The sequence below is a fragment of the Hemitrygon akajei genome, chromosome 7 (genome assembly GCF_048418815.1).
Source record: "Hemitrygon akajei chromosome 7, sHemAka1.3, whole genome shotgun sequence".
Taxonomy (NCBI): domain Eukaryota; kingdom Metazoa; phylum Chordata; class Chondrichthyes; order Myliobatiformes; family Dasyatidae; genus Hemitrygon; species Hemitrygon akajei.
This window is the reverse complement of record NC_133130.1, coordinates 171,260,853-171,274,089: the sequence shown is the minus strand read 5'-3', so window position 1 is coordinate 171,274,089 and position 13,237 is coordinate 171,260,853. Positions and strand designations below refer to the sequence as shown.

The 13,237-nt window shown below is 40.7% G+C and overlaps 1 protein-coding gene across 3 annotated transcripts in view; it reads left to right on the top strand.

The window, feature by feature from the left end:
* Positions 1-13,237, top strand: part of golga1 (golgin A1) — an 86,971-nt gene that overhangs the window by 14,527 nt on the left and 59,207 nt on the right. For 2 of the 3 annotated variants that reach the window (XM_073052593.1, XM_073052594.1), the window contains exons 4-6: positions 9,414-9,488; positions 10,919-11,016; positions 11,442-11,474. In XM_073052593.1, coding sequence (XP_072908694.1) covers positions 9,414-9,488; positions 10,919-11,016; positions 11,442-11,474 — 206 coding nt within the window. The remainder of the gene's footprint in view (positions 1-9,413; positions 9,489-10,918; positions 11,017-11,441; positions 11,475-13,237) is intronic. The other variant, XM_073052595.1, reaches the window with a different exon arrangement.

The following is a 13,237-nucleotide window of genomic DNA, read 5'->3' as shown; positions in this document are numbered from 1 at the left end:
AGCAGACCTCCTTATTACTGAGGGTGAATCATTGTCTCTGAGCTTTGTAAATGCAGAGGATGATTGATACCGTGACGAGTAATTGAGAACAGGGGTTATTTTACATGCTGTTCATTATATATGAAGGAAATCTGATAAATAATTCACAACAAAACTGTAAGGTAATTGTGGAGGTGTGCCTTGTGTATAATAGAAGGGATGATTTCTGTTGTATCATATAATGGGTGATCATGTTATGCACTTTTGTTCTTCAGGAAGGAATGCACCATAACAGGTGTTTTGAGAGATTATGAGTCATATCTAGATTTTGAATTGTCTAATGTATATAATTTATTTTGGTGTACTGATGAAATGATGAGCTGGATCGCCTGACCCACTATCCACCCACTGCTCACCTCACAGTTATGACTGCAGTTAATGAACCCCTGACAGAATACAGCAATCCCATCCAATGGTGAAAGCTGCACTACCCAGACTGGCATGAATGACATTCGTGTGCACCAATGACACAAGTGTTAGAACTGGAATTGGTTTATTATAGTCACATGTTCTGAGATGCAGTGAAAAGTTTGCCTTGCAAACTTCATGCAGATCAAATCATTGCACAGTGCATTGAAGTAGAACAATAACAGAATGCAGACTAAAGTTTAACAGATACAAAGAAAGTGCAGTGCAGGTAAACAATAAGTTTCAAGAACATAATGAGATAGATTGTAAGGTCATAAACACAAGAAATTTTGCAGATGTTGGAAATCTGGAACAACACTCAAAATGTTGGAGAAACTCAGCAGGTCAGGCAACATCCATGAAAAGGAATAAACAGTCAAAATTTGAGGCCAAGACCTTCATCGGGAACACAGGTGCTGCCTGACCTGCTGAGTTTCTCCAGCAGATTGTGAGGTCAAGTGTCCATCTCGTCATATTAGGAATCAGTCAATGGTTATAACAGCAGGGTAGAAGCTGTATATTTGAGCCTGGTAGTACATGCTTTCAGGCTTTTGTATCTTCTGTCCAATGGAAGAGGGGTAAGATAGAACATCCAGTGTGATAAAGGGCTTTGATTCTGCTGGCTATTTTACTGAGGCAGCAAAAATATGGACAGAATCCATGGAGGAATGACTGGTTTTCGTGATGTGCTGTGTCCACAACTTTCTTCAGTTTCTTGCAGAGTAAAGTGCAGAGCAGTTACCATGCTAAGCCATTATGCATCCAAATAGGATGCTTTCTATGGTGTATTGATAAAAATTGGTAAGAGTTGACAGAAACATGCCAAATTTCTTTAACCTTCTGAGGAAGTAGAGGCTTTGATGAGCTTTCTTTGCCTTGTGTCCATGTGGTTAGAACAGGACCGGATTGGTGAGGGTTCACTCCAAGGACCTTGAAGCTCTCAACTTCAACACCACTGATATAGGCAGATGCACGTGTATCCCCTCTCTCAGCACTGTCCTTCTCCTTTTTGAGGCCAATGACCAGTTTAATTATTTTGGAGGCATAGAGATTCCTAAAGAAATTTTTAATCTTAAAAATAGCTAAATTAATCAATAGCTAAATTATTATTAAGAAATACCATTCCTTCAATAAATCAGTTAATGCACCTGAGTTACCCTGATAACAGAGAGGCACCAGTGCAGAGATGCTAAACCTACACCAGAGTGATAGAGATATACACCAAGGCCACAGGCCCTTTAGCCCAACTGGTTCATGCCAACCAAGATGCCCCTGGTTTCTGCTCCCTAAACAGGAATGCCTCTGATGCATCATAGTGACAGAAATAATGTGGAATTCTAAGTGATGCTCCTTTTTAATTGTAGCTCAGATATTTGGTTTGACCTGCATTTGTTATTTCCCTACATCTTCGAGAAACATCTCACACTGTCTTAGAAAATGATCCTTTTCACCTTATGGAGCAAGACCCCTTTGGAATAAAAGGAAGAGAAAATCCTTGGCACCAACTATTAAGTGTCCATTTTCTCTAATCCTACACAAATCCTATTTCATTCTCCCCAGATTGATTTATTTAGTTAGCAATACAGTGCAAGCTAGGCCCTTCCAGCCCTTCGAGCCACACCAACCTGGCAACCCCAAATAATCCTAACCTAATCATGGGACAATTTACAATAACCAGTTAACCTTACTGGTATGTCCTTGGACTGAGGGAGGAAACTGGAAGAGCTGGAGAAACCCACGCATTTCATGGGAAGGACATACTGAGATTCTTTATAGAACAGTACTGGAATTGAACTCGGAACTCTGTCTGGAACGCCCCTAGCTGTAACAGTGTCATGCTAAGTGCTATTCTACCATGCTGCCCAATTCTACCATTCGCTTACACACTCTGGGCAATTTAGGGGAGCCAGACCACCCCAAAGAAACCCAAATGGTCACAAGGAGAACATGCAGAGGTGAAAATTGAACCTCAGCTATGGAGCCATGAAGTAGCAGCTCAACTCACTGCATCACTGGGTTCTGTATGTTCTATGCTGTGTTTTCTGCCAAAGAAAACTGACCTCTGAACATGGAAAGAAAACAGATCCTTCTCTAGATTATAACAGGGTTCCATTTCTGAGAACAGACTGTAACTGAACAGTTTGCAAGTTGGAAATATGGCTGCCCAGCAATATATTTAAATAAAAGCATCACACTGCCAAGGGCAATTTGTAATCAAACAGGGGCATTTAACTCAACTATTCAGATTTTGCTGTGTTCCCACACGACAGAAGATGCCTGCAGGCTTGCAGTAGCCAGCAAATCTATCATAAACACTCATTCTGTGTACAGGCTGAACATGGCATAGATCTGTGATCTGAACCATGTAAATATGTTCTGACCTAAAATTAAATAACTGGTTAGTTCAATGGAGCAATTAATTTACCTGACTGATCTTGGAATCATCAGTCCAGTTTCTTCATAATCATGAACTGTTGAATAATCGATGTTAGAACATCTTTCAAGAGGGTGAACCTTTGCAAGGTGTCGGGCCCTGATGGTATATCTGGTAGGGCTCTGAAAACTTACCCCTAGCAACTGGCAGGACGGTTCAAGGACATCTTCAAGTTCTCACTGCTACAATTGGGGGTTGCCATCTACTTCAAAAGGGCGACAGTGCCCAAGAAGAGCAGGGTGAGCTGCCTCAATGACTGTCACCCAATGGCACTCACTGATGAAGTGCTTTGAGAGTTTGGTTATGGCTAAATCAACCCTTGCCTAAGCAGGGACTTGGACCTGCTACAATTTGCCAATTGCCTCAGACTTTTGCACAGTACTGTAGTAATTTTATGTATTGCACTGTGCTGATGCTGCAAAATAAAACAAATTTCATGACCTATGTGAGTGATGATAAACCCGATTCTGATATGGGTCTCTATTGTGGACTGCAAGGGGGCAAAGAGAGAGGGGAATCATGGTTGAGAAAAGGGGAAGGGAGAGGGAAGCAGCAGAGAGACAATCTGTAATGATGAATAAACCAATTGTTTAGAATTATATGACCTTGCCTGGCATCTCAGGGCTGGGTGCTTCTGCACTTGCGCCACATCCCCCCCACCATGCACCCCGGCATTCCTTCTCTGCCACCTGTGCCACGCCCTTCCTATGGTGTTCCACCCTTGCCATTCCCAACATCTTCCTGCCAGATTTACAAACTCACTGTCCACTCCACATTGGTAAATACAGTACTGTGCAAAAGTCTTAGGCACCCTAACTATATACAGTGCCTATAAAAAGTATTCACCCTGCCCCTGGAAGTTTTCTTGTTTTATTGTTTTACAACATTGAATCATGGTGGATTTAATTTGGCTTTTTTGACACTGATCAACAGAAAAAGACTCTTCAATGACAAAATGAAAGCAGATCCCTACGAAGTGATCTAAATTAACTACAAATATAAGATACAAAATAATTGACTGCGTAAGTATTCACCACCTTCAAGTCATTATTTGGATGCACTTTTGGCAGCAATTACAGCCTTGAGTCTGTGTGGATAGATCTCTTATCAGCTTCGTGCATCTGGACACTACAATTTCCCCCCATACTTCTTTACAAAACTGCTCAAGCTCCGTCAGATTGCATGGGGATCGTGAGTGAAAAGTCTTTTTCAAGTCCAGGCATAAATTATCAATTGGATTGAGGTCTGGACTCTGACTTGGCCACTCCAGGACATTAAGTGGTCTTTTTAAGCCATTCCTGTGTAGCTTCGGCTTTATGCTTGGGGTCATTGTCTTGCTGGAAAATAAATCTTCTCCCAAGTCACAGTTCTCTTTCAGACTGCATCAGGATTTCGTCAAGGATTTCCCAGTATTTTGCTGCATTCATTTTACCCTCTACCTTCAAAAGGCTTCCAGGGCCTGCTGCAGTGAAGCATCCCAACAGCATGATGCAGCTACACCATGCTTCACAATAGGGATGGTGTGTTTTTGATGATGTGCAGTGTTTGGTTTATGCCAAACATAATGTTTAGTCTGATGGCCAAAAAGCTCAATTTTGGTTTCATTAGACCATAGAACCTTCTTCCAGCTGACCTTCTGGCAAACCCTAGCCGAGATTTCACTTGAGTTTTTTTCTACAGTGGCTTTCTCTTTGCCACTTTCCTATAAAGCTGTGACTGGTGAAGCACCTGGGCAACAGTTGTTGTATACACAGTCTCTCCCATCTCAGCCACTGAAGCTTGTAGTTCCTCCAGAGCTGTCATAGGTCTCTTGGTCTCACTGGTCTCCTCCTTGCACGGTCACTCAGTTTTTGATGATGTCCTGCTCTAGGCTAATTTACAGCTGTGCCATATTTTTCCATTTCTTGATGATTTCCTGATTTCTGTGGAATTCTCTGCCACAGGAAACAGTTGAGGCCGGTTCATTGGCTATATTTAAGAGGAAGTTAGATATGGCCCTTGTGGCTAAAGGGATCAGGGGGTATGGAGAGAAAGCAGGTACAGGGTTCTGAGTTGGATGATCAGCCATGATCATACTGAATGGTGGTGCAGGCTGGAAGGGCTAAATGGCCTACTCCTGCACCTATTTTCTATGTTCCTCTGTTTCTATGATTGACTTAATTATACTCCAAGGGATATTCAGGGACTTGAAAATTTTCTAGTATCCATCTCCTTGTGTTTTTCAAAAACCTTTTTGTGGGGTTACTTGGAGTGTTCTTTTGTCTTCATAGTGTAGTTTTTGCCAGGATACTGACTCACCAGCAGTTGTATTTTTACTACAATCAATTGAAACACCTTGACTGCACAGAGGTGTCTGAAATGAGATTTCCATTTAACTAAGTATGTCTCTTCTAAAACCAATTGGCTGCACCAGTGATGATTTAGTGTATGATATTAAGGAGGGGGTGAATACTTAAGCAATCAATTATTTTGTGTTTCATATTTGTATCTAATTTAGATAACTTTGTAAAGACCTGTTCTCACTTTTGAGACAAAAAAGTCTTTTTCAGTTGATCAGTGTCAAAAAAAAAGTCAAATTAAATCCACTGTGATTCAATGTTGTAAAACAATAAAACATAACTTCTGGGGGGGGGGGGGGGGGACATGAATACTTTTTATAGACACTGTATCTGTGCCTAAGACTTGCATAGTATTTATATACTTATAATTTTTAGTTTTTAGTATTATGTATTCCACTGTACAGCTGCCACAAAACAACGAATTTCATGACATATGCCAGTGAAATTAAACCTGATTCTGAAGCTCATTATGCTTGATACTGTACTAGATTTCATTTAGACCATAAGACAGGAGCAGAAATAGGCCATTTGGCCCATCAAGTCTGTTTTGCAATTCCATCATGGCTGATTTATTGTCCCTCAACCCCATTCTCTGGCCTTCTCCCTGTAATCTTTGATGCCCTTACTAATCAAGAACCTATTAACCTCTGCTTTAAAGATACCCAATGACTTGGCCTCAACAGCCGTTTGCAGTAATGAATTCCACAGATTCACCACTCACTGACTAAAGAAATTTCTCTTCTGTTCTAAAGGGATGTCCTATTTTGAGGCTGCATGCTGTGGTCCTAGACTCCCCCACTATAGGAAACATCCTCTCCATGTCCACTCTATCTCAGCCTTATTTAAAGAGTTGATTTCCCCCCTCCCTCTGCCATCACTGCATTTCCATCCAGTGCTCCAATTGATTATAATAGACAATAGGTGCAGGAGAAAGCTATTCGGCCCTTTGAGCTAGCACTGCCATTCAATGTGATCATGGCTGATCATCCACAATCAGTACCCTGTTCCTGCCTTCAACCCATATCCCTCGACTCCGATATCTTTAAGAGCTCTACCTAACTCTTTCTTGAAAGCATCCAGAGAATTGGCCTCCACTGCCTTCTGAAGCAGAGCATTCCATAGATCCACAACTCTCTGGGTGAAAAAGATTTTCCTGAATTCTGTTCTAAATGGCCTACCCCTTATTCTTAAACTGTGGCCTCTGGTTCTGGACTCCCCCAATATCGGGAACATTAACAGTTAAGTCAATCTGCTTTCAAGTTTGTTGGGTTCTCCCAGTGCCATTTGATGTTAGATTGAAGTGAGCAAGGAAGATTATTCAGTCTGGGGGAGGTTGCTCACTTTTTAACTTTCTCTGAAAGCATCTGGCCATGTTTCAGCACTCCGTTTCTCAAATAATGACGTGACAGTAGTTGTACTGTGAAATATGTTAAATAAATACAACCATTTTCACAGTTTTCATACATTGAGACTGTATTTTATCTATAACTTGGTAGTAAGTGAGGTGAATAATTGATCAACACAGTGGCTGGCTACATAGTCTTTTAAATGTCATTAGAATTATTATAATTTTAAAAAATGATGTAGCACTGTGTCAGATTAATTTAGGTTATTTGACAGCTAAACACGTAGTGAGCTATTATTAATTGCTGATGCATTCCAAGAAAAAAGATGTACCATTTTGAAATTATTTTTCCCTCTTTACAGTCATAATTGGGTGAATATATGCACTTTAAATGAGCCTTGAATAAGTTTGTGCTTATTTTGGTTATTATAGAAGTTGTGTCAAGGACATGTAGAGTTCTATTGATTATACCAAGAATCAGAGATTTTAGCTATGATGAGAGATTTTTTAAAGAAGTTGGCCATTTTATTAGAACCAAGAAAAGATTTAATTGATCAACCATCTTAATAATAAGCTAAGAGTGAATCCATTTCAGATGGTTGGTGCAGCATGAACTAAAAGGTAAGATTTAATAATGAATTCTGCCTTGCCCAACTCCCTGGGTCTCTGACATTTTTGTAATGTCCCTTCATGGGATCTGAGTGTTATTGTGTGTGACATTTATTGCTCATCCTTAACTACCTTTGAGAAGGTGTTGATGAGCTCCCCTCTGCAGCTGCTATTATGTACAGCAACTTGGTAGTGGTAGACTTTAAGGAGTGCCTTAACTGGACAGGTAGAGAGTGATGTTAGAAATTACTTGTTAACACACAGCAAGTTGGAAATTTGGAATGCTCTCATTCAAAAGGCTGGTGGGATTGGTATCTGTTAGATATTAAGGACTATATTGCCATGGTCAACAATTGGAGTTATAGAGCAGAAGTGGTTGCAGTGTTTTGTCGGGTTCCCAACCTGGGGTTGTGGACCCCATGCTTGTTGTTATTGGTCCATAGCATAAAAAAGGTTGGCAACCCCTGTTCTAAATGAATGGTGAACTAAGTGGCTGGATTGTTGCCTCCTGTTTAGATGTTGTGTTCACACATCATATCTATGCTCACTGACATTGGCTTCTGATCTGACTAAAACGCGTATTTACAATTAAAATCCTTGTGTTCAAATAGTTCCATGTCCCTGATTCACCTCATCTCTGTGGCCTCCTCCAAGCACTGTAATTGTGTGAGATCTTGTGTTCCCAGATGGGCTGTAGCTTAATAGCTCTACTGAACTCGGCCAGTTGGAATGCAGCCAATATAAAGTGTTCAGCATGTTTTTCTTCCCATGGACCTATCGTGCCAGACTGCTGAGACACTGAAGTAGCTGCAGTAGTTTAGTGCTCATTTTCTGATATTGATATTTCATAACTTACAAAAGCTGCTGGTGTATTTCAGAATCAATACTGTAATTGCTAGAAGAGTAGGCAGCATGGTAGCGAAGTGATTAGCATAGCGCTTTACTGCAGCAGTGACTGAGTGTAATTCCATTGCTGAATATAACAAGTTTGTAAACTCTCACCATGACTGCACGTGTTTCCTCTAAGTGCTTGGGTTTCCTCCCACTTTCCAAAGATATATGGGTTAGGGTTAGTTGTGGTCATACTATGTTGGTACCAGAAACATGGCAACACTTACTTGCTGCCCCCAGCACATCCTTGGACTGTGCAGGTCGTTGATGCAAATTATGCATTTCACTGCATGTTTTGATATACTTGTGATAAATAAAGCTAATCTTAACCTTAATTTAATCAAAATTAAAGTGACATTGGGCCAGGGGTAGATGACCACGTGAGTTTATCTGGGTGCTGCAGTTTCCTCCCACAGTCCCAAAGACGTACTGGTTGGTAGGTTAATTGGTCATTGCAAATTGCCCCTTGATTAGGCTGGGGTTAAATAATGGGTTTGCTGGGTGGCACAGCTCAAAAGCGCCAGAAGAGCCTACTCTGTGCTACATGTCAACAAATGCCAGCAGTTCTACGGTGAACAGACAGCACTTGCCCCATATGTGCAGCCACTTCACATGCACATCAAAATGCAGAGCCCTGTACTCTACCTATGAAGAGATTGCAGCTGTCACAGGTTTCCTTAGCACCATGTTAAAAAGGCTTGTTCTAATGCATCCACCAACACTCTCCATCATAATGGTAATGTTTGTGAGTGAAGCAATGGGATTGCCCTGCTTTTTGTGGAAGGACCATACTGGGAAAGTAGAGTAGATACAAGTGTTGTGGCTGTGTTACAGTAGCTGGGCTGGAGGCTGAAACCAGAATTAGGTTTCTGCTAGGATTGACCGGGGAAAGAAATTCTTTTAATCTAATATGAGATGAATCCCCTTGTGAGGATTTTGGTATATCTGTGCAAATCAATCCATGTGAAATTTAGCATGTTTTCTGAAAGTTTAATTCAGTATTACAAGTTCAAACAATGATAATCATTGAAAAATGTGAAGATGTTATGTGTAAATGCAATCACTGTGTTTCTTCAGTTCATTTCACTGTGTAAACTCCTCAGGTTTCAACATATGCTCAGACATTTACTTTCCCTAATATACTGTGTTTGTTATTTCAAGAGTAGATCTTTCTGTTTACCATTAACACGTTAAGGGGAGGCCATCAAATGACATCTTCTCCTTAACAGTAATGATTTTCTGTTGGAGAAAATCATTTATGTCTTTCACTCATGAATATCCTGTGTTTTGTTTTCTTTTTTTGCTTGTTTTGACCTCCTGGCCTGCGTCCCTTCTCCCCTCACACAAGATTATGCTGAGCAGCTGCGAAATTTGCAGAAGACAAAAGAGAAGCTTGAAATTGCATTAGAAAGACACCAGGATTGTACGTACATTCAATTTATTGTTTCAGTATGATTTATTCCATTCAATGGATTTTCAGATGCTAAGCAACTTCTTTCTGCTGTGAGTGATAAATAGAAAGCCAAAACCTTTATTAATTACTTTTCTGCTGGTGTTTATAAAGACTGTAAAACAGTATGATTTTATTGTACTGAACTATGGAAGAACATTTACAAAACAGAGTAAAACTTGAATAATTTATTTGGAAGCCATGAAGGTTTGGCATGTGACTTACTAGGTGATGTTTGCAGTTTCCATTCACCAGCAGTTCTGTTCCCAGGGACTTAACGGAGCCCTGTTTCCCTCTCCCCCTTCCGACAGACCAGGGCTCTGGTTCTAGCATACCCCAAGTGCTTGCCAGCACTCTTGTTCCTGCACCCTTACAATTTCCTCACTCCCCAATTCTTTACCATTCCCTGACCACTGGCTGGGACACCAGTTCCTGGACTCTATTTTCATATATCCGGTCTGGGTTACTGTGCTCCCTGATTCCTCACTGGCTCCCAGTTGCTCACCATTACCTGACCACTGGCTGGAACACTAGTTCCTGGATTCCCTTTTCACACACCAAGTCCCATTTACTATGTCCCCTGATCCCTAGTTCCCATGTTCCCTGACCACTTGTAGGGACACCATTTCCTAGACTCCCTTTTCACAAAATGGGTCCCAGTTACTATGCCCCCTGATCCTAGTTCCCATGTTCCCTGACCACTTGTAGGGACACCATTTCCTAGATCCCCCTTTTACACACCGGGTCTCAGTTACTATGCTCCCTGATCTGTTGCCAGTCCCCAGTTCCCATGTTCCCTGACCACTTGGTGAGTTGCCAGCTCCTATACTATAATCTAACAGACTGGAAAATTGACTATTCCTAAACATGAGATTCTGCAGATGCTGGAAATCCAGAGTGTGCACACAAAATGCTGGAGGAGCTCAGTAGGTAAGACAGCATCTATAGAGGTGGTTAAACTGTTAATGTTTTGAGCCAACACTCTTCATCAGAACTGGAAAGGAAGAGTGAAGTTACCAGGATAAGAAGGTGGGGGGGGGGGGGGGGAAGAAGTACAAGCTAAAAGATGATTCTTATTCTAGTATCTTCCCTCTTCCTTTCCAATCCTGTTGAAGAGTCTTGACCTGAAACATCGACTGCTTATTTCCACAGATGCTGTCTGACTTGTTGAGTTCCTGCAGCATTTTGTGTGCGTTGTCCTGGAAAATTGGCTAGTCTGGCAGCATCAGAATACTGAGCATGCTGGATCAATGGCATCTCACTGTACCTTGGATAGGAAATACCTGATAGATTTCAATTGCTTTTAATAACCTAGTTGACTTTCAATGCCTTTATGTGCTAGGTACAATTTTGTTTACTGCCGGCTGTAATTTGAAGTATTTTGCATTTCAAATCTTAATTAGCTTCAATGAGGAAGCTTCAGGAGCAGAATGAGGCATATCAAGCCAGCAGAGCAAAGATGGCAGAGACAATGGCTCTAGCCTTGGAAAAGAAGGATCAGGTAACCTACTGCTAATTTTCAAACTCAACCACCCCCACTGATCCTTTTGTAGCCTAAAGTAGCAACGTTACACAATAGAAAATGTTGCTTGCCTGAAGAGTTATCAAAGGAATTAGTTTTTTTAATTAGTATGTTGCTTTAATTTCTGCACAGAGCAACACCTCATTGTACGTGTGAAAGTGCATCAAAATCATTGATCTTTAAAGGAAGAAGCATATATGAGGGTTGACATTTCTAAACTAATATATCATTTTAACATTTTCATTCTCTTCAGAAAGCTGCTTTCTTCCATGGGTGATGGCATTTAACAAATATGTCTTATTAATAGTCAAGCAACCCTATTAAATTTGTGTACATTAATTTTAAGTATTAACTTAAACAAAAGTTCCATTTTGAAATGAATTATGTGTAATTTTTATTTTCAGGAATGGAAGGTGAAAATTTCAGTTCTTGATAAGGTAATGGGGGTTTTTCCAAGCTGTTTTTTTTTCCCTCTGGTTTTGCCCGCTATCATGAAATACTCATTTAAACTAAAATGATAAATTGGCTTGTTACATTTAAGATTTGATGTTCATTTGCAAGTATGGATCATGTCTGTTCTTGGCACTTATCAGGAAATAGTGTGGCGTTCACTATGTTCACACCAAGATCCTCTACCAATATTTGGATGAAGGGTTGATTTGTATTTGTTGAGAAGGAGAGGTGACAGGGTATGGCAGCTTCATTTACCTTTTCATCAAAACTGGGAAAATAGAACAAGTTTTAAGTTACAGGGAATTGGGAAGGGACAAAGTGAACAAAATGGAACGTCCATGGTAGAGTGGAGACCAGAAGAGATCGAACTGATACGTCATGTTCATGGCACCTGAGGATGGTGAAGGCAAGTGAACAGCGAAAAGTGATTCTAGCAAAGGCAGAAACAGGAGAAGATGGGAATTGGAGACCGTTTTTTTTTTTCTGGCATGACATTCTTACCTGGGCACTACCCCAGAAATCAGTCTACCGTAGATTCCGGACTACAGAGCGCACCTGATTAAAAGCCGCTGGCTCTAATTTTAGAAATAAAATCAATTTTTTAATTGTACAGGCCGCACCGGATTTTAGGCTACACCGGATTTTCGGCCCCAGGTGTCCCACGTTGTAATATGAGATATTTACACAGATATTACACGTGAGGATTTTTAACTTTTAATTAAATCCATATGGTAACAAAAACAAATACATATTGCAAATGCTTTTTTTCGAACCGTGCCCGTAACGCGGCTACTTTTAAATATACGTTGCGTATACTTCTTTACTGAACAACATTCCAATATCTCCTAACGACTGGTAAAAAATATATATACTGCAGCCTACCAGGAAAAGTTATTGATCGCCTTTAACTTAAAAGCAGCGTTCGCTCAGATCCAAAGCCGCTCGCGTAATGCGCTCCCTCCATCCTTCCCGTTTTATTGCAAACGGCATTTTTCCCACAAGACGCGGCGAAACCGGGTGTGACGTCATAGCATCCCGCGATGTAGTACAGAAAACAAATATAGTTAAAACTCTTCTAACTTTAACTAGAAAATGAATTACTAAGCGAAAATATTATAAACTAAATAACTGCCATAAAGGCAGCACAATGCTTTTCTTCGAGTGTTTTCCATGTTGATGAGGGTGAGTACAAATGACTGATTTACAATAATTTAATTGTGAAAGTGCGCTTGATTTATCGTACAATTTCATTGGACCTCTGTGAACTACTCATCAATTTTATTGGTCTACTGTTACGAGGCAAAATGTTTACGAGGCGGCATGAAAAAAAATCATGTATTAGCCGCTCCGTTTTAAAGGCCGCAAAGTTCAAAGCTGTTCAAAATGTGGGAAAAAAGTAGCGGCTTAAAATCCGGAATCTACGGTAGTTATTTTGTAGACATAAGAGACTGCAGATGCTGGAGAAACTCAGTGAGTCAGGCAGCATTTGTTGAGCAAAATGGACAATTACTGTTTTGGGTTGACACCCTTCATCTGGACTGGCTAGGTGATTTCCGGGGACAGTCCTCAAATGAGAATTTCTTGGCGGAAAATAACCCCCAAGCTGTCTCCAATTAATTTGTTTTCTCCTTGCCTCTTTTGTTACTTCTCCCCCTCTTTTTCCCATTCCCTATTTTGGCTCCCATCTTACCCCTTCTCTTCTCCTTGCCTGCCGATCACCTCTTTCTGGTGCCCCTCCTCCTTCCCT